The 18050-nt window shown below is 49.1% G+C and overlaps 1 protein-coding gene across 1 annotated transcript in view; it reads right to left on the reverse strand.

Annotated features, from left to right (window-relative positions):
• Nucleotides 1–18044, reverse strand: part of LOC103614812 (leucine-rich repeat transmembrane neuronal protein 4) — a 199492-nt gene extending 181448 nt beyond the window's left edge. Inside the window, 2 exon segments of the mRNA XM_017731499.1 lie at nucleotides 14395–15941; nucleotides 17934–18044. Of these exon segments, the coding sequence (XP_017586988.1) occupies nucleotides 14395–15941; nucleotides 17934–17937 (1551 nt within the window). The 5' untranslated portion in view covers nucleotides 17938–18044.
• Between the last annotated feature and the right edge of the window lie 6 nt (nucleotides 18045–18050).

Raw genomic sequence — 18050 nt, forward strand, 5'->3', positions numbered from 1 at the left:
AAAGGCTTTCCAGAGGAAACAAAGCAATCCTTACATCCACATAATCAGCAGTCAGCACAGGGAGAGGGGAGAGAGAAAATGCCCACCTGAAAGAAGGGAAATACTGCAGAGCTCTGAAACAAAGGCAGAGCTGATGCCCAGGGACACCTCGCCATGAGCAGGGCTCCCCGTGGGACCCCAGTGTATCAACAGCGATTCAGGGAAGGAAAACAGAGAGGAAAGAGGATTTTTTTTTTTTTGCTACTCCTCTTTTTGGAAGGTTTGAAAAGCCTCTGGAATTCACAGGACAAGGGGCGCGTGTTATCTGGGAGCAGCACGTCCTTCCTGACGCAGCCCCTGGATCTCCTCTGGAACTCGGCCGCTCACAGCTGGGGAATTTTGGAATAACTCCTCCACCTGCATCGTTTCTGCCACTGAAGGAAACACCAGAGGGTTTGTTCCATCTGGACAGGAGGGACGGGTTTGCAGTGGCTCCAGGTTCTACCATTCCCCGTGGAGATCCAGCCTCCCACACTTGCCTTCCCCACGCCGATTTATGACCTCTGCCACGGTTTTGTGCAGAGAACAATGAGATATCCACAGATTTCAGAGTGGTTTGCACAGTGTGAGGCTCCAACAGCCCAAGCTGCCACTCCCACCTCTCTTCTCCAGGATAAATAAAATCTCCTTGGTTTGAAGGTGCTCCAAAGAGTAACTTTACAACTCATAGTAAGGCAAGTTTGTTAATGTACAGGGATCCCCTTGTGACTGTTCTGACTCCAAGGTAACTCAAACCTCACCACTCCTGTGTTTAAAAAGTCTGGAATAACATAAAACATCCAAACTGAGACCTCTGCACCAGAGCTGCCTTTTCAAACACCAGCCCCGGGCTGGGACTGGCCCAGAGGTCCCACATCCCCCACTTTCCATCTCAGCATCCAAAAGGAACGACTCCAGCTCACGTTTTGTTCCCTGAATGGCTCATCCTGATGCCCCTGAAGGAGGGAAGTGTTTCTGTCGAGTTCTCCCTCCTTTTCTGAGGGCTTTATTTGCTTTCTGACTGCAGCTGGTGCCAGGCAGCTTGTAAACAGCTCTCCAGAATTAATAAAAAATAATACACGCCGTGAGAAATGATCAGCAATCACATGTGACCTCTTATTTATGTGCTTATCCTGCTTTAAAATTCATCAGTGTTTAACCAGTACTTCTTAAACCACTTACAAAATGTGCACACAGCCACTAATTAATTGCTGCTTTAGGTTTCAGTCGAGGCCAGCCCCTACCTTGTCTTACCTGGCCACCAGGTCAAGACGAAAAATAACACCCAGAAGGGGATTGTGAAAACTATAAAATTTTTAAAAAGGGGTATGGGGAAGGTTATGGGCTTTGTATGGGGGTTTTATTATTTGTTTTATTTCCTTTGACCTGAATTCAATTGAATGCTGCTGGTTTGGGTTAATACCTGATAATTACTTAAAACAGTGAACATGGAATAGTTAAATTGCTCAAAGGCTTTGCCTTTTTTTGAATATTAAAGATTGAACCTGTCCTGGCACCCCCCCAGTGAAGGAGGGATTTAACACTCCCTGGAAATGAAGAGAAATCAGTTCCATTTTTTCACCTGACACTTTTTCAAAGGGAATAATAATTTTTTTCCCTTTTTGGATCTTGGTTTTTCTCCTTAGTGGTGATTTAACCTGCTGTTCTAGCTCAAGCTAAGAGATAGACTTCAGGTGAGGATTTAGTTTATAGTAATGTTCTGTCTCTGAAGGATCCATCCTCAGGTGGGACCAGGAAAAGGAATTTTATCCGCTGCTGGGAGGAAGGATGCAGAGAGAACTCAGCATATTCAGCTCCTTCTTCAGCAGCCCTGGCCAAAACTGTTACGGATTTGTTTAAAGTGGAAAAAAGCATTTCCTAGTCAGGAATCATCCACAGTGAACGTCCAGCCCTGGGAACACTGCAGGGATGTGGCTGGGTGGGTTTTCCTGGGAACAAGCACCTTCAGTTTGCAGCTTTGAGTTTTAATGAGGGTGTCAAGAACGCAGGATGTTTCTGGAAAAAGAGATGTTCTCAAAACAAGATGTTCACAAAACCTGTCTTTTCGTTGGCCTGCAGTGACTTCATAAATCCCCTCACTCTTCTGACGTCAGCTTCACCTTCAGCAGCTTCTCGTCCCAAATTAACAGGAGAAATAATTGCAGGACTCCTCGAGGCCTTTAACAACTCCCTGTAAGCAGGAATTTGTTCATTCTGCAGGATAGGACAGGCCTGGGGGCTTTGACAAACACCTCCCCTTTTTCCTCACTCAACTGCCCAAATCCTGAATTTACAGAAGCTCTTGAATTGACTTATTCCAGAATAACCCTGACCCTTCCAGAGCCCATTTTTTAGTGGATACGGAGTTAAATATTCATCATTACATCCCCACTGGAGCAGGAGACTAAAAGTAAGACTACAAAATTCCATGTGGGTGAGGCCAAAACCCTCCCATGTCTGGCGCCTGGGTGGTGAAAAAAATCTTTTCTTCAGGCTGTTTTTGGACAGTTGATATTTAATAATCTGTTAAATTGCTCTGAATGAGAAAGGAAACAACTTCCAGAATTCCCACCAATCTGAGAATGTAATAACATGATATCGAGCTTGGTTCACAGTGATTTGTGCATGAATGAGGTTTTTGGTGACTTCCAGCTTCACGGGACCATGGATTGCACCACTTTAAAGGGTATTTAAAGGGTACTTGGCCTTAAATGGTATTTCATAGCATGAAAAACATCCATATTTTTAATGCTATCCCCTCCAGATTGTGGTCAGTTTTCCATGGAGAGAAATGTGGGGATGTCACAGACTCACAAAGGGTGTCTGGTTCCTTCTTTTGGACTAAGACAGCTGGCACAGCAAGTCCATGAAGGGAAAACCTGGGAATAACTCCCATGTGGAGCAAGGCAGGACCACAAGTCACAGATGGAGCCAAAACAGATTGAAAGGAGCAGGAGAAGTAGAGCCAAGGTGGGAATTTCTTAGCAGCACCTGGGATAAATGTCTGCTTTCCTGGAACGGTTCTGTTCAATGCAATTCCATTGAGGGGCAGGGGTGGGGCCGTTTCCACGTGCAAATCTCCACGTGGGTCCCTGCGGGTTTGTGGCCACGGAGTGGGGAACACACGCAGCTCTCCCGAGCCACAAATTAAACCCCAGATTTGTCCTCCTCCCAGATGAGGTTAATGCCACGCTGGAGAAAGGAATGATTTTAACAGCTGGACGAGTTATTTCGTGCTGTGGAGGTTATTAACCTTTGGAACAAATTATCAGGGAAGTGGAGTTTGCTCTGTGCGTCCTCAAGTGACTCTCTGGAGGCACCGTTTAGTGCGAAGAAATTATTGGCGGTGGGAACGGCGTAATTTGTCAGGTTGGGTGGCCCTCGAAAGACAAGGAGGTAAAGCAGGGGGGGAAGTGCCTCTGCCCCACCTCAATTTTTTATACAGAATCAGGGAATCCTGGAATGGTTTGGGTTGGGAAGGACTGTAAAGCCCATCCAGTTCCATTGCCCTGCGATGGGCAGGGACACCTTCATTACACCGATACGTTCATGAGACTCAGGGCAAAATACCAGGGAAATATGAAATTTTCCCCTACTCTTTCCTCATCACCTCCATGGAAAACTCACTGAGGCAACATTAATTCCAGTCCGTCACCTTTTACAGCAAAGTAGCGGCATCTAGACCTCGGTCTCGAAAATTAATAGAATAAATTTGGGAGCTAATCATAAATAGAGGGAGGTTAATCAATTCCTCAGATTGTTGAGGCTTTATACACACTGGGACTCTTAATATATTCAACAAAGCAATGGCACCAAAGGAAATACCCATAGATTTTGTTTTCAAATAAAAATTTCTCGTAATTCAAAATCGCCAGTGGGCTCCTTCCTTCCCTGATTTGTACAATTTGTGTTCCCTCTGCAGAGAAACCACACTCTGCCTTCATCTCCCTTCACAAGTGACATTGATGTGGCTTTTAAAGCCAGCAGCCCAATGTGTGATTTAGAGGCTCTGAGAAAGAAAATTATAATTCTGGGGGAAGAAATGGCTGCGAAATTTCCATTGGAGTCGTGCGGTTTCACTCCGGGACGAGGCAGCACCTGAGTGGCTGTAAGTCAGTCTCTGCTGCATCTGAATATAGGATAGACTTTTAAAAGCACTAAACAGCCTTGTGCTAATGCCTCCCCAAGACAAAGCAGAGCTCTTCAGGCTGGCTTTTATGGCAGGAACAAAACAGGCTGGGCTGGGGGCCCTGGAGGCTCCAGACAATACCTTTCCCTTTCATGCTGCAGCAGCAGCCAAACCCCAACCCTGTTCCAGAGCCCCCACAGAGGCAGCGGTGAAAGGCAGGGCACCCCAGTAAGTGGAGGGGAGGGCAGGGACAACGAGACAGGAGGGATTTCAAAGCTTCGAGGGCCGGTTGCAGCGCTCAGGTTCTAATGAAAGTCAACGTGACCTTGCTTTGCTTTCTTCTTGTGAAGCGCAACAGGTGGTGATGAAGAGATCTTTGCCTGCTCTCAATAAATTACAGCACAGTTTACAACAGTTCCCAAATCCTGTGGCCGCATCCTGGATCCTCCTGCCTTCCGAATTCACAAGGAGGAGGGACACCCTCCAGTCTTGGAAAGAAGGGTTGGGTTTCCTGGGTAGAAACTTTCTCCAACACGAGGAAACGGCCTCAGGTTGCACCAAGGGAGGGTGAGGTTGGATATCGGAGGAAATTTCTTCCCCAAAAGGGTTTTCAGGCATTGAACACGGGCAGTGGTGGAGTCTGCATCCCCAGTGGGATTTAAAATCTGTATGGATGTGGGACTTGGGGATGTGATCAGTGGTGGCCTTGGCAGTGGACTTGATGATTTTAGAGAGTTTTTCCAACCTAAACAATTCCATTTTAATTTCCAACCTTTTTGATTCCAAAATTCTGTACATCCTTGAATCTTGCAGAACCCTGGATTGTGCCAATCAGCAGGACACATCCCAGCACTCCAGAGCTCAAGGAGCTGGTGTGGTTTCCTTGGATAATTGGAAGAGGAAGGAGGATCCAGAGCAGCAGCCCAAGCTCTAGCCTGAGGCTCTTCTGCAAATTAGAGCTGTAAACAGCTGCAGACCCACATTAAAGGGGAGCAGAGCCCAAGAGCCCAGCGGGACCGTGCACAATGCCAGCCTGAGGGTGCTCCCATTCCCGTCCTTCTTGCCTCTTCCCACACGCTCAGGACAGAGCTGCTCTGAAGCTGGGAAAGATCTAAAGTGAAGCAGAGATGAGTACAAAGTTTTGTTCACCTTCAGTGTTTGTAGCATTTTCTTTTCCATCCTCTGAACTGTAACGGGAATTTGTTTCCAGACCAGGTGCGATCCCACTGGGTTGTTCTGCCTTCTGCCAGTGGCTGCACAGCAAAGCTGGACCTGCCCAGGTGACTGAAACTGCCTTTAATGGCTTTGAACTGAAGGGTTGGATGGGATATTAGAAAGGAATTCTTCCCTGGGAGGGTGGGGAGAGGCTGGGATGGAATTCCCAGAGGAGCTGTGGCTGCCCCTGGATCCCTGGGAATGTCCAAGGCCAGGCTGGAGCCCCCTGGGACAGCGGGAGGTGTCCCTGCCATGGCAGGGGTGGCACTGGGTGGGCTCTAAGGTCCCTTCCAACCCAACCCATTCCAGGATTCCATGGCAGCAACAGAGGAAAACGACTTTCAGAACACCAAGGCTTCTATTTCCGCAAAATCTTGGACGAGACAGGATAGATGGAGGTAAAACGATGACTCGAATATGTCAGTATTTATTCAGAGCATCCTGTCATGAGTGTGTACATGGAACCTCTGCCCTGACCTCTGGAGCTCCTGACCTCCCATCCCAATAAATTAGAGGGATTATGATGAAAACCACTTCCATCCTTGTCCCTTAATGTGAGAAGTGCCTGGCAATTAAGCAGCCTTTGAGGATGACACCGCTGATTATTTCAGGATGATCAAGTCACAGCAGAGAAATGGGGTTGGAATGGCAAGAGCAGTGTCAGAGGCACAGTTAAACAATGGCTGCTTTGCCTGTCATTCCCCCCAATTACTGCAGGAGGGGGAGAAGGAAAACTATTTATAACCTGTCAGTCTCCAGAAACCACAATTATGATGATTTAATTAACACATGGAGAGGCTTTGGGCAATCACATCGTTCTAAATTTAAGAAGCAGCACGTTTCAGGCCCAAGATGATTTAGAACATTAACAAATGCTGGTTGAACCAGGGCAGGAATTTGATGGCCTTGTTGGTTCCTTCTAAAGCATCCATCATGGCCCAAAGATAATCCAAATGGATGTGGTGGTGAAGGATGAGAGCAGTGAGGAATCAGTGGGGCTCTCAGAGGCCATCATACAGAGGGAGGAGCTGATTTTTAACCAGGACTGACTGAAAATGAGCAAAACCACACAGTTCAAGTCTCTTCAGCAAAGACACCCTTGGTGCGTTGGAAAAGTCTGGAAAAACGGGGTTGGGATGGATGAGAGTGTAAGACATGGAGAATGAGCCTGACCTTCCCATGGACGCCTTGGAGCTTGCACTCAGTGCCACACAGGTCCTTCCTCAGCCTGATGCCCTGGAGCGAGGCCTAACATGAGGCCTAACCTTGGGATGAACTCTTCCATCCCTGGGCTGAGAGCTGGAGCATCCAAAATCAGGATTTGCCAAAGGATCCTGGGCTGACCCACTCCCTGGCCCACTCCTCCAAGGAAATCACACTTCAGGTCTCATTTCCTCTTTCTGGCTCAGATTATTTGCTGTGTCCTCTTCTCCCAGGCACAAAAATGATTCCTTCGGTGTTTCCACACAGTGATTAAACCTGGGAGTTGTCAGCTGCTACCCAAACACAAATAATTCTTACCTTTTTCACCATCTGTTGTTTTTAAACTGGGTTAACACCCAAGTAACATAAAGGAAAATCCCACTTCTTCCACACAAGAAGGAAAATCTTGACCAGAGTTTACATGCGGGAAAAAAGTTGACAAAGAACCTGCTGCTCTATAAGTGGTTCTTTCATTCACTGCCTATCGAAACTGGAGATGGGGATTGCTTTTCCCATCCAGGAGCAGCTGGAAGCACTGGATCCAAAGCTTTGTACACCACGCAATTCCTGAGCTCTGCCCGTTGTCATGAAGGACGTGCCACATCCCCTCCACATTTCACACCGAGTGACTTCACAGCCAGCTCATTTCTCTCCTGATGCAACCCTTCTGCAGCTGAAATGCTCAGGCAGAAAATATTCACTGGTTTTATTTGACTAAAGGACTCACAAAACTCAGGATAAAATCAAGGATAAGGTCAGTCTTCCCCATGAACAAAATACACACCTGTACAAGGACATGGCATCAAAGGTTCCCTCGGATCATGGACAAACTGACCATGTTGGTTTCCCCACAGCCTAAACCCACAAATATTATTTTTCTTTTTGTTATTGTGCATTTCAATGGAAACAATAAAATTGAGATGGTGAAAGAACAGGAGAAAAAGGAACCTCCAGAGCAAAGAGATATTGCCTAAGATCACCAAGTTTGTGATGTAGGGACTAAAACTTAAGAGAATGTTCCTCATCTCATGAACTTGGAGAACTTAAGGTACAAATGGAAAGAAAGTCCCAGGAAGGACAGAAAACAAAGCAGAGAATCTCCAGCATCCTCACAAAGCCTTTTTGTAGGAAGTTGCCCAGAGATGGAGACACAGCCCTGGACCACAGAACTTTTAGGAGACTCTGCCTTGCCAGCACCCATGAACTGCTCCTGTTCCAGCCAATTTTATTCAAATGTATCGAAAGAACCCCAAAATAAATCTGTATTGGAGCTAAGAAACAATGGAAGGGGGGGGGGGGCAGAGATCATCAGCATTTTCTGGCCTTCCCTTCCTTCTCCTTCTTGGAGTTCCCAATCCATTGCCCATGACAAAACCATGACTGATCCATCTGCCAGGAAGAGATTCCTATTTCCCTGTAAATTAAAAAGGCAAAGGCAAAACAAATCCTCCAGGCCAAGAAGCCAGCGTTCACAAGAGCCGCTCATGTCATCCCTTCCTGGTGTACTCCAGCTTCAATGAAGTGGAATTTGCAGTTTGGGACAGCGCTGACAACTGCCTGGTAACCCCTCAGGATCGATCCACTCATCTTTCTGTGGACGTGGGAAGATCCAGAGGCAATCTGAGCTTGTTTGGCTGCACAAGAGGCCGAGGTGATAAAAGCTGAGCAGTGTCAGGACCGTTTCCGGCCGCAGCCCGTCCGTGTTCGGGGCTGGAATACCTGGCTGGGAACGACCAAACCCGGGGGCTGGGCGCGCTGCAAACACAGATCACACGGAGATTCTCATGTCACGGTGTTCACACCATGGATAACAGCAGGGAGGGATGCCACACTTCCAGTGCTGGCAGCTCCGGCTGGGTGAGACTGAGAATTCCAGCGGTAACGGGAGCATCTCCAGGGAAGGCTGAGACCTGAACTGCAATCCAAGGGATTTGAAACCTGTGGGTGTCTCCTACCAGGGGCAGACGGTCCAAAGGAACGTCCAGGAGCAGAGCAAACCATGAACACAGCCCTGGTTATTCCCAGCCCACTTCGTGCTGCTGCAGCCACTGGATTTCAGGGAAAATTCCCAACATCCAGGCTCAGGTCAGCTCCGCTATCCAGGAGGAGAGTCTCAGGAACATTTCCATCAGCAGGACATTTCCTAATAAAATTGTTTGCCTCCCACAGTGTTTGTTTTGTGTTTTGTGTGTGTTTAAAATTAAAACCCACAAATGAACAGGTTCCTTCCCCAATTCCATGAGCGTTCTCCCTCCCGAGGTACACAATGAACTAAAATCGATTCTTTTCTCCTCCTTAAAATACTGGCAGCACATCACAGAGCATAAGCAAAGGCAGGGGAAGGGTGGAGAGCACAGAAAAGGGAGATGGAGAGGAAAAAGGGCATCTGTCACAATTCCAGGAGTGCAGGAATCCCTCACAAGGAATACAATGGGAATAACAAGGGTCCTCCTCTCGTACAAAGCTCTTCAGAGCAGCAGCCTCTCCGTTTGAGCACCCTCACTGGGCATAACTGAAACCACGAGGTTTCTGGAAAGTGGCAACATTTGGGGAAATAGGAAAAAAGGTGAAGAGGAAGCAGAGGGAGGATGATCCCAGCTGGACATTGTGCCTGAGGCTGGGAACCCACAGTGCAATTACAGAGCTCTGTTAATGAGCTGCCAGCCTCAGGACGAGACCCAGTGGAGCAAATGCAATGCCTGGGATCTGCTCAGGGAAGTTCCCGAGCTCAGGAGAGTTTGGGAGATGTGGGTTCAGCGCCTTCGTTTGCCTCTGAGCTCTGCATTATCCCAGAGCAATCCACTTCCAAGGCCTCAGCAGCACCTGTATCCCAAGCCCAAATTCCTGATGAGCTCCTCTCTCAGCCAGGCACCAGAGGAAGCACCGAGTAAGAGTTTCAGAAGTGTTCCACATCCTCCTGCATTTCCTTTCCAAATTTACAGCCCTCAATTGCTGCAGGAGGCACAGCTGGCTCAGCTCCGCCGGAAACATGGCCAGTCAATTTTGGGAACATCTTTGGGAAATCTCACACTTTGCAAGTGCTGAGCCCAGGGAAAATTTACCCCTGTGCATTTCTTGCTGCATCACTGGTGCTTCTCCAGCACAGCTCCCCTTAGGCTGTGGTTGTATTTGCAATGCCAAGGGCAAATAAAGGCTCTGAGTGGTAAAAACTGCCCCTGGATCCATGGAATGTCCAAGGCCAGGTTGGATGGGGCTTGGAGCTACCTGGGACTGAGGAAGGTGTCCCTGCCCATGGCAGGGGTGGCACTCGGTGATCTTAAAGGTTCTTTCCACCCAAAGCATTTTATGATCCAATGATTTCCAAAATGTGCCTTCTCTGAGCCCCTTCTGAGCTGTTCCTCCCATGGGCACAGCTCTGAGGAGCAGCACTGTCACCTTCCCCTTTCCACACTCTCCACATCCAAACCCAGAGCTTGGGACACTCTCCTCGGCTGATTCACCCTCAGTTTACAGCCCAACATGAATTTAAGTCCCACAGTTACAGAGGGGTGGAAGAAGAGAGGAGAGGAGAGGAGGAGCCACAGCACAGAAGGAAGCAGGAAAGTTCAATTAACAGTGCTCATCCTCCTGTGTTGCAGAACAGTCACTGGAAAGAAACCCACGCTACTTCAGCCCTGCACTGAGCACAGAGGGTCGATGAAGAGTTTCTGCTCCCCATTCTCCCCACTCCTCACCTCCCGTGTCCTTCTCTTTGCAGTATCCCACCTGTGGGATCACTTCCTTCCCATTCCCCCAAGCTCTGATGAACTCACACCTCAGCCATGAGGTCCTCGCTCGGCATCGCTCACGAACCCCTCAGGCTGCTGACCAAAGGAACTGCAACCACTGCTCTCAAAAGAATGAAAAAAATGGAAACTTCAGGCAGTCCTTGAGCGATTTTTCCCATGAGGTCACAACACTCCCTGAGCTCAGGCTGAGCCCCCAGGGCACCCCTTCGAATGCAGAGTTACAGAACTGGAACCTTGCCCTAAGCCCTCTCTGGAGATGGAAACTTCTGGTTTATTCTCTTTGCTTCTTGATGCACCATAGTGTTTAATAAATAAATAATAAAACCAGCATGTCAACATTTCCCTTTAAATTAGGCTCAGAAGAAGGTCAGCAGCAGCCCACCAAGCCCGCATGTGTGTAACTCCTTTATCAACGTGTTGCTTCCAAGAGGGGAAGGAGCAGAATTCCAGTGGAAGGTGACTCTGTGTGGCTGATTTAAAACGTGTGAACACAAGTGACAAGCAGCCCTGTTTTCACTCCGGTGGAAAACACAGCAGAGCTGTCCCTGTGTGTGAGCAGGTGGCTGTTTATCCATGGGGTATGGCCAGACATGGAGAAGGAGAGGTGTAAAAAGCGACCTCACAGCGCTCAGTTCACACAAAAAAGCTGTTCACCTGTCTGGCCGTTGTTTGTTTTGTCCCTGCCAGCCTGGGAAAGGGGACAGGAATGACCTTCCAGGAGACAAAAACATTTTCCTTCTCCCCACAACACCTTCCCAGAGAGCCATTCCCAGATATTCTGTGAGTGTGATATGCATGAAATACAGAATATCATAGCTGGCTTTATGAAATCCCTTTTTACAGCTTCCAGATCTCCAGCAAATGTACAAATAAATGGGAAAGTGAGAGGGAGGGAGAAGCACAAAGCAAATCCCAGGCTGAGGGAGCGGCACTCTGCTAACTGGATGGCCAGAGCCAAAATCAGAAGCATCCAGTTATTTTAGCAAGCCTTGCCAAGAGACTAAATAGAATAGCACAGGCCAGGTGTCAGTGATTATAATCCCACTGCTGCCAAAGTCGCTCCCATTTACAGCCAGCCTGCCTTTGGCTCTCTCTCCCCAGCAAAGGAATAATTCCTGAAGCCCCACAAAGCACGGCTGCACCTGCCCTACTCCAGGGCAGCTCTCACCTGTGGGCCTCTGCTGAATGCTCAAAACCTTCTGAAATTTAAAACCAACACCAGCCCTGGAGCTGCTGTGGAGAAAAGAACCGGTGGAAATACCTCAGCACATTATTCCAAGGCCAGTTCTGCTGTGGAAAATGAGTGGTTTATGGATGAGATGATCTGGAATGCTCCCACACCCAAAATGGTCTCTGTGAAGGTACCAGCTCTGCTCACTTGACCTCAAAAACCACCCCACCATCAGCAGCAGCGTCTGATCAGGCATCTCTGCCCTTTCCCAGTCCAGATGGAGCTGATCCATCCCCCCTTTCCCAAAACCACTCCATTTCTGGGCCCTCAGCTGCCCCCAGGAGGTGGGGGGTGAACAAGTGAAAGCAGACAATGCTCTGGAAAATACTGCTAAAAGAAGTGAAATCAGTCAACTGCTGAGCAATGAGTCCTGGAGCCTGCCTGCCCTCACTCAGGTGTTCAGGCACTCCTCTCCCCTCTGAGGGCTTCTTTATTTGGGAGAAACCTCAGGCTGCACACAGGGAATGAGCCAGGCAGCCTGGGGGGAGGATGGGCCTGCGCTGCATCACACCTGCACAAAATAATAGTTTTCCACAAGTATGGGTAAATGAGGAAATAAAGAGAGGTTCCATTTCCTTTTTTTTTTCACTAAACACAAACCCTTTCCACTGCTGAAGACTCTACAAGGGGTTTTATTACCATTTTTAAGTGCTGTACAGTGAGTATCTCTCCTTTTACAAGTGGAACCTTGTAGCTATGGAGACGCAGAATGTCAAATCCAAGCTGAAGACAGGATTTCAGTGGGGGCTTTGCGTTGCTACATGTGCCTTCAATGATCTGCTTTCCATCTCCTGAGGTCTTTATTATTCTTCATTATTTATTAGTCTCTAATGGTGTGCAAAGAGCCACTGGATGTTCAACAATCACACGAACACAGAGTGACCCGTCAGACACAGCGCTGGGGTGTCTTGCACAGTCTGATTTACACCCAGGGACACCACAAACCCCACCCCCGAGTCCTGCAAAGTTGTCATTAGTTTAATTTAACCGAAATAAAGCTGCTCTGGTGCTGGCACAGCACCTGGAGGCCGGGTGAGCTGGAGTCCCCTGGTGTTTAATGCTGTGTGTAACAACCACAGCCACCTGGGGGAATTACACCACACTGGCCTCGCGTTACTACACCTGGGAGGACTCTTCAACCTTGTAATTACCTGCTGTAATCCAAATTATCCAAATTCCAGTCTCCCAAACATCATCCCTGTCTTCTGTGATCCAAACTGCATTAGGGATGATGGTGTCATGACCTGGATGCTCAGTTACCACGTGCACATTCATCTGTCTGTTTTACCACCATGGAGTAAATTCAACATTTTACTCAAGCTAGTGAAACTTCAGTGCTGTTAAACCTGAGCGTGAAGGGGACAGAGCCTCCCAGGCCAGAATAATGCTCCTTGTGACAGCCAGGGGAAATTCAAGACAACCTGAATCTCACACATTTTCTACTTGTGCTGGTAACAGCGAATAACCGAACCCCACACCTTCCTCCTGCGCTTTCCTGGAGCAATGACAGGGTCATGGCAGGTGGGTTTCTGTTCTGAAGGCACCACTGCTCCAGAGAAAGCAACCCCAAACCATTGCATTTTCCTTCCTTCCCCTTAACTCCACGGTCCAAAACCAGCTGGGGATTTCAGGTGCCAAATATGAAACCTCTCAAAGGTGCCCCATTGTCAGAGAGTGAAAGCACTGGGTTTTGAACAATCCAGATCCCAGAACTGCAGATCCCACTCTGCTCGTTGTCACCACACCTCCCACAGCACCTGGCTGCCACAGCCAGGGCTCAGAATTCCCACAGCCAATCCCAACCTGCACAAAGGGGTGGGAATAAACTCCAACAGGCACGTGAAACACTCCCAGGTAGAACATCCACAACCAAGGAAGCAAAATCCACCACGGTCCCCTGATGCCACATCACGAGCAGGGTTAAGTAACCAGGACTGCAACGGAATTGTGCAAATCCTCCTTTGCCAGCTCTAAATAAGCAGCAGCATTCCAAGCAAACCCATCCCCTGCATCCACAGCAGTGGAGTCATTGGCAGGAGAGCAACAAAACAATTTGGAATTTCCCTGCAAAGCTGGACAGCAGAAGAGACGCGCTGAGAGCTTTTCCTGATTGTGCTTCCCGTGTTGCTGAGTCAAACCCCGACATGGCCTGAAGATTGTGAAAATCAACTCCAGGAGGGCTGTCTAAGCCTCCACTGATCACTAAAATGAAATTAAACCCTCCAAGAATCCCCTTCTCCCAACCCAGATATTTGCAATTGTGCTGTTTGACCAAGGCTCACGTTCAGAGAAACCCCTGTGTTCCCGTTGCTCCAGGAAAACAACTCCAAGATCGTGCTGCAGTCCTGTTGTCCCCTGGTTTGCTCCTGAGCCGGACCAAAAATGCAGGAAATCTTTGGCATTATCATTAAATAGGCCATAAACCCCTCAAGATTTCATGTGGGGTCTGGAGAAAAGAGGTTTCCATATTTAGTTTTAAACCAGAAAAGGCTCTTAAGCTCCTCTGTATCTACCAATCCATTAAAAATAGGATTCTCTTGTAGCCACAGCTCATCAAATGGGTGCAAACAGGAGGAGAACAACACTCCAGATGCCTTTATCACAGTTGTTGGCTCCAACTTAATCGCTTTTTTAATAAGTCTTAATTATTCAAAATAATCACCATCCCTTCCCTGCCTGTTGTCATTTAACATGAGAGAGCCTTCTACAGACAAAGCCCAAAGCAGGAAAAAAATAAAAGAACAAAATCTCATTAATCTTTCTAATATTTAGAGATACCTCAAGAGCTTCGAACATTTACCTCTCCTTCCCAGCAGCTGAAATGGTTTTAGGAGGATCATGGTTCATACCTCGCATTCCCTGGAGCCAGAGATGGTGTAGGTGCAGGGCCCAGATCCGTTAACGGATACATCCATGGTCTCAGAGTTTGTTGGCTTGTAGTCCACGTAATACTCCTGCAAAGGGGAGTTCATTTGCCTCTCCGACTCCCGGGCCTTTTTCCTGCGCCTCTTCATGAGCGTGTGCTGCTGGAGCTGCTTCATGCTGGCGGGATAACGCTTCCAGGACACGTAGATGACCAGCAGGATCATGGCCACGGAGAGGAACAGGGCCACGCTCCCCGCGATGATCTTGTGGAAGGACACGTGCTCGTATTCCGGCTCCACTGCGGGCGTTGGGATGTCTGCGGAAGGACTCGGCATTGCGGATGTCGGCTGGTGGCTTTCCAGTTTGGAAACGGTGGGTTTGGGGATGAACACGGGTCTCTGGGGCGTTTTGGGAGCCTGGTAGGACCTTTCAGTGGCCACCACCTGGATTTCGGCACAGATATTATAGGTCTCCACAGCGTCGCTCACCTTCTCGCCCTGGATGTGTTTGGGGCCTGCACAGATCATGGTGCTCTCCTTATTTCCCTTGAAATTCTTAAGCCAATTAAACAGAGGGCAAATGCTTCGAGTACATTCCCACATATTCCCAGACAGAGTGATGGAGATGAGCGAGATCCACGTGTTGATGGTCTCCTGGGAGATGTTGGTGAGTTTGTTGGAATCCAGGTTCAGCTTTTGCAGGTTAGGCAGGCACTGGAAGGTGCCGGGCTCTACCCCTGCGATGTCATTGCCTGATAAATCCAAGTTGTGCAAGGAACTCCAGGTCCACGTCAACCCCTGGCTGATGGAGCGGATCCTATTCCACTGCAAGTAAATGGAGCGGAGGTTGAAGAGCCGTGGGAAGTGGGCAAAATTGATCTTAGAAAACTGGTTGTGCTCCAAGTGGAGCTCTGTCAACTTCAAAAGGCCGGCGAAAGCGTTGCGGGACAAGCTCCGCAGGCGGTTGTAGCCCAAATCCAGGAAGTCGAGGTTGCGGCAGTCCTGGAAAACGCGGATGGGCACCGTTTTCAGCGAGTTGGACCTCAGGTGCAGGATCAGGAGCTTACGGAGGCCCTTGAACTGTTCCGCCTGCAGCACCTGCAGCTTGTTGTAGGACAGGTCCAGGTTGCGGAGGTTGGGCACGGGGTGGAAGGTCTTGTTGTGCAGGTGGGTGATTTTGTTGGAGCTCAGGATCAACTCCTTCAGCCGGCGGATTCCCTGGAAGGCGTCCTCATCCACGGAGCTGATGTAATTATGGTCGAGGTAAAGCCATATGAGCTGATTGAGGCCCGCAAACTGGTGGGATTTCAGCTTCTGGATGCTGTTGTAGCGCAGGGACAAGCCCTGGGAGCCGCCGGAGATGTTGTGGGGGATGTCTCGGAAGGCGTGCGACTCGCAGTACACGATCTTGCCATCGCAGCGGCAGTTCTTGGGGCAGGCTCGCTGAGCCCCCGCCAGCCCCGCCAGCAGCGCCAAGGGAAGCAGCCCCAGCAGCACCCTGGAGCCTCCCCGCTGCTTGATCACATGGAAACCTGCAACGTCCGAAAGGAAAAAGGGGCATTGGAAAGCCTTGCAGATAAACTACCAGATTATCGCTCACTGGGGGCTCGGGGTAAGCCTGAGCGGAGCGGGGGATTTGGGAGACAACCTGTTCGCCTCCCGCCTCGGCTCTTTGTGGTGTAAATCGCCGTCCTTTGAGTGCCTGCCTGGCCATCTCTCCTGCCCCCACCGCCTCCAGACTCCCTGTGTGGGGCTTACGGTCCCTCGGGAGCACCAGGAGCCTGATCCCTCCTGGCTGTGCTCCTGTCCCCCGGCTCTCCGAGGAGCTGGGATGTCCTTATCGCTCCGTGCCGAGGTTTGAACAATAAACATATTTGTCAAGTCACTGTGCTGGATGCTCCACAGTGCTGGAGAGGAAATGAGCCAGAGCTTCTGCTCGTGCGTGCTGCTCAACGTGTTCCTCAAGGAAAGCAACTGCAAGTCCAATCCCCCCCCCGCCCCAAATTACCCCAGAAAGGGTGAAATCTACTTCTCCTGAAGTTTGATCCATCTTTGGAACGTGTATTCATTGCAAAATGAGGCACTAAGTAAAGGTTTGAGTTTTGGCACTGAGTGGTTCGGGTTTAGGAGTAGGTTTAAGTAAAACTCATGGGGTTTATGTACCTAAAATACAGAAATAGATGCAGAGAAACAAAGTTCATCCATAGTGTACCAGGAAAGCTGGCATGGGACCCCAATGCCAGGTAAAGGTAGGAGACATATTCCTTTGAAATGAACCACTGCCTTAACCCATGTTCGTCTAAACTTATCCATAGGTGGCTGTGAATATCTAAACATTTATTAATTTGAATTAATCCAGTAGATGATGAAAATACCCACCCCAATACTTCCAGATAGCAGCAAAGCCCAGAAAGTTTAAAGGGGGATATTTCTCTTTCAATTCCCCTCTCCTGATTGATTTTAAGGGTTTGCCTTTGAGATGTCAGATTTGTCACACAGCAGCAGTGCTGGATGTGAGGACATATGTAATAATTGAATATATAGAATCCTGAATAATTATGAGAGGGCGTGGAGGGGGTGTCAGAGCCCCCAACACCCATCTGCACGCCTGGAATAATTTTAGGGCTGCTGCCTCTGTCCAGAGTTGCAGCCTTGCTAAGAATGAAAATGCATTCTTCCAACAGGAAATATTTCAAGGGCTGGTATCTCCTTGATAAATAATCACTTTATTATTTGTCACACACACAGCAGACAGTGCTGCAGCTCTTTAATCCAATTTTAAACCAAGGGGCAATCTGCAAAAATAATTCCTGGTCTCGAATGCCCCTGCCTTCCACTTTAATGGGTAGATTTGTAATTTAAATCCTCATTTTTTTTGCTCCGTTCTCTTTGCCAGCAGCAGCCAGCTAGAAATATGTTCTGGCTGTTACAGACTCGGGGGCTGGGGAGGGGGAAGGAAGGAGGGGAATAAACCTGTCACACTCGGAAAAAAACCCGACTGGCAAATGACTGCTGGAAATGTAGCAGAGGTACCAGGGGCATCTTTTCAGCCTCTTCAAAACCACCTATGCAAGAAACAACTCCCCCCTCCCTCCCCTTTGCTTCCCACATCCTGCGAAGTGTTAACGCCAGTCCTTCCTGACAGCCCGAATGGTGCCGGGGGATCGGGAGGAGAAGCCGGCAGGATTTGGGGTGTCAGGCACACACGCAGCTCCCGGTGCGAGTGCAGGTGCGGGGGTGGGCGGCACAGGGGGTTTGCTCCTGCACAGCCCCTCACGCGCGGCAGGAATTCACCGGTGGCTTCCATGGGAAGCCACTGCGGGAGGAAAGGTGTGCGTGTGCCTGGAGGGGGGGGACATGGGCTAAAAATACAATGGCAAGTACAGTGAGTCACCTGGCAGAGAGAGGAACGCGCTGCCGCCGCTGCCTCCCTGAGGCCCCCCTCCGCCGGCGAATAATCCAGCTGCAAAACCCACCCCACAGCTGCAGCCGTGCCAGCAAACAAACCACAAAAGTTCACTCACCCATCCTTTTGTCATCAATAACGTCCTCTTTCGCCTTCCTCCAGCTGTTTTCTCCTCCGTCTTCCCTTTTTTTGCTTTCCCTTCCCCTCTGTCTCTTTTTAAAAGTGGTTCCTCTGC

This window comes from Corvus brachyrhynchos, unplaced genomic scaffold (genome assembly GCF_000691975.1).
Source record: "Corvus brachyrhynchos isolate BGI_N302 unplaced genomic scaffold, ASM69197v1 scaffold150, whole genome shotgun sequence".
Taxonomy (NCBI): domain Eukaryota; kingdom Metazoa; phylum Chordata; class Aves; order Passeriformes; family Corvidae; genus Corvus; species Corvus brachyrhynchos.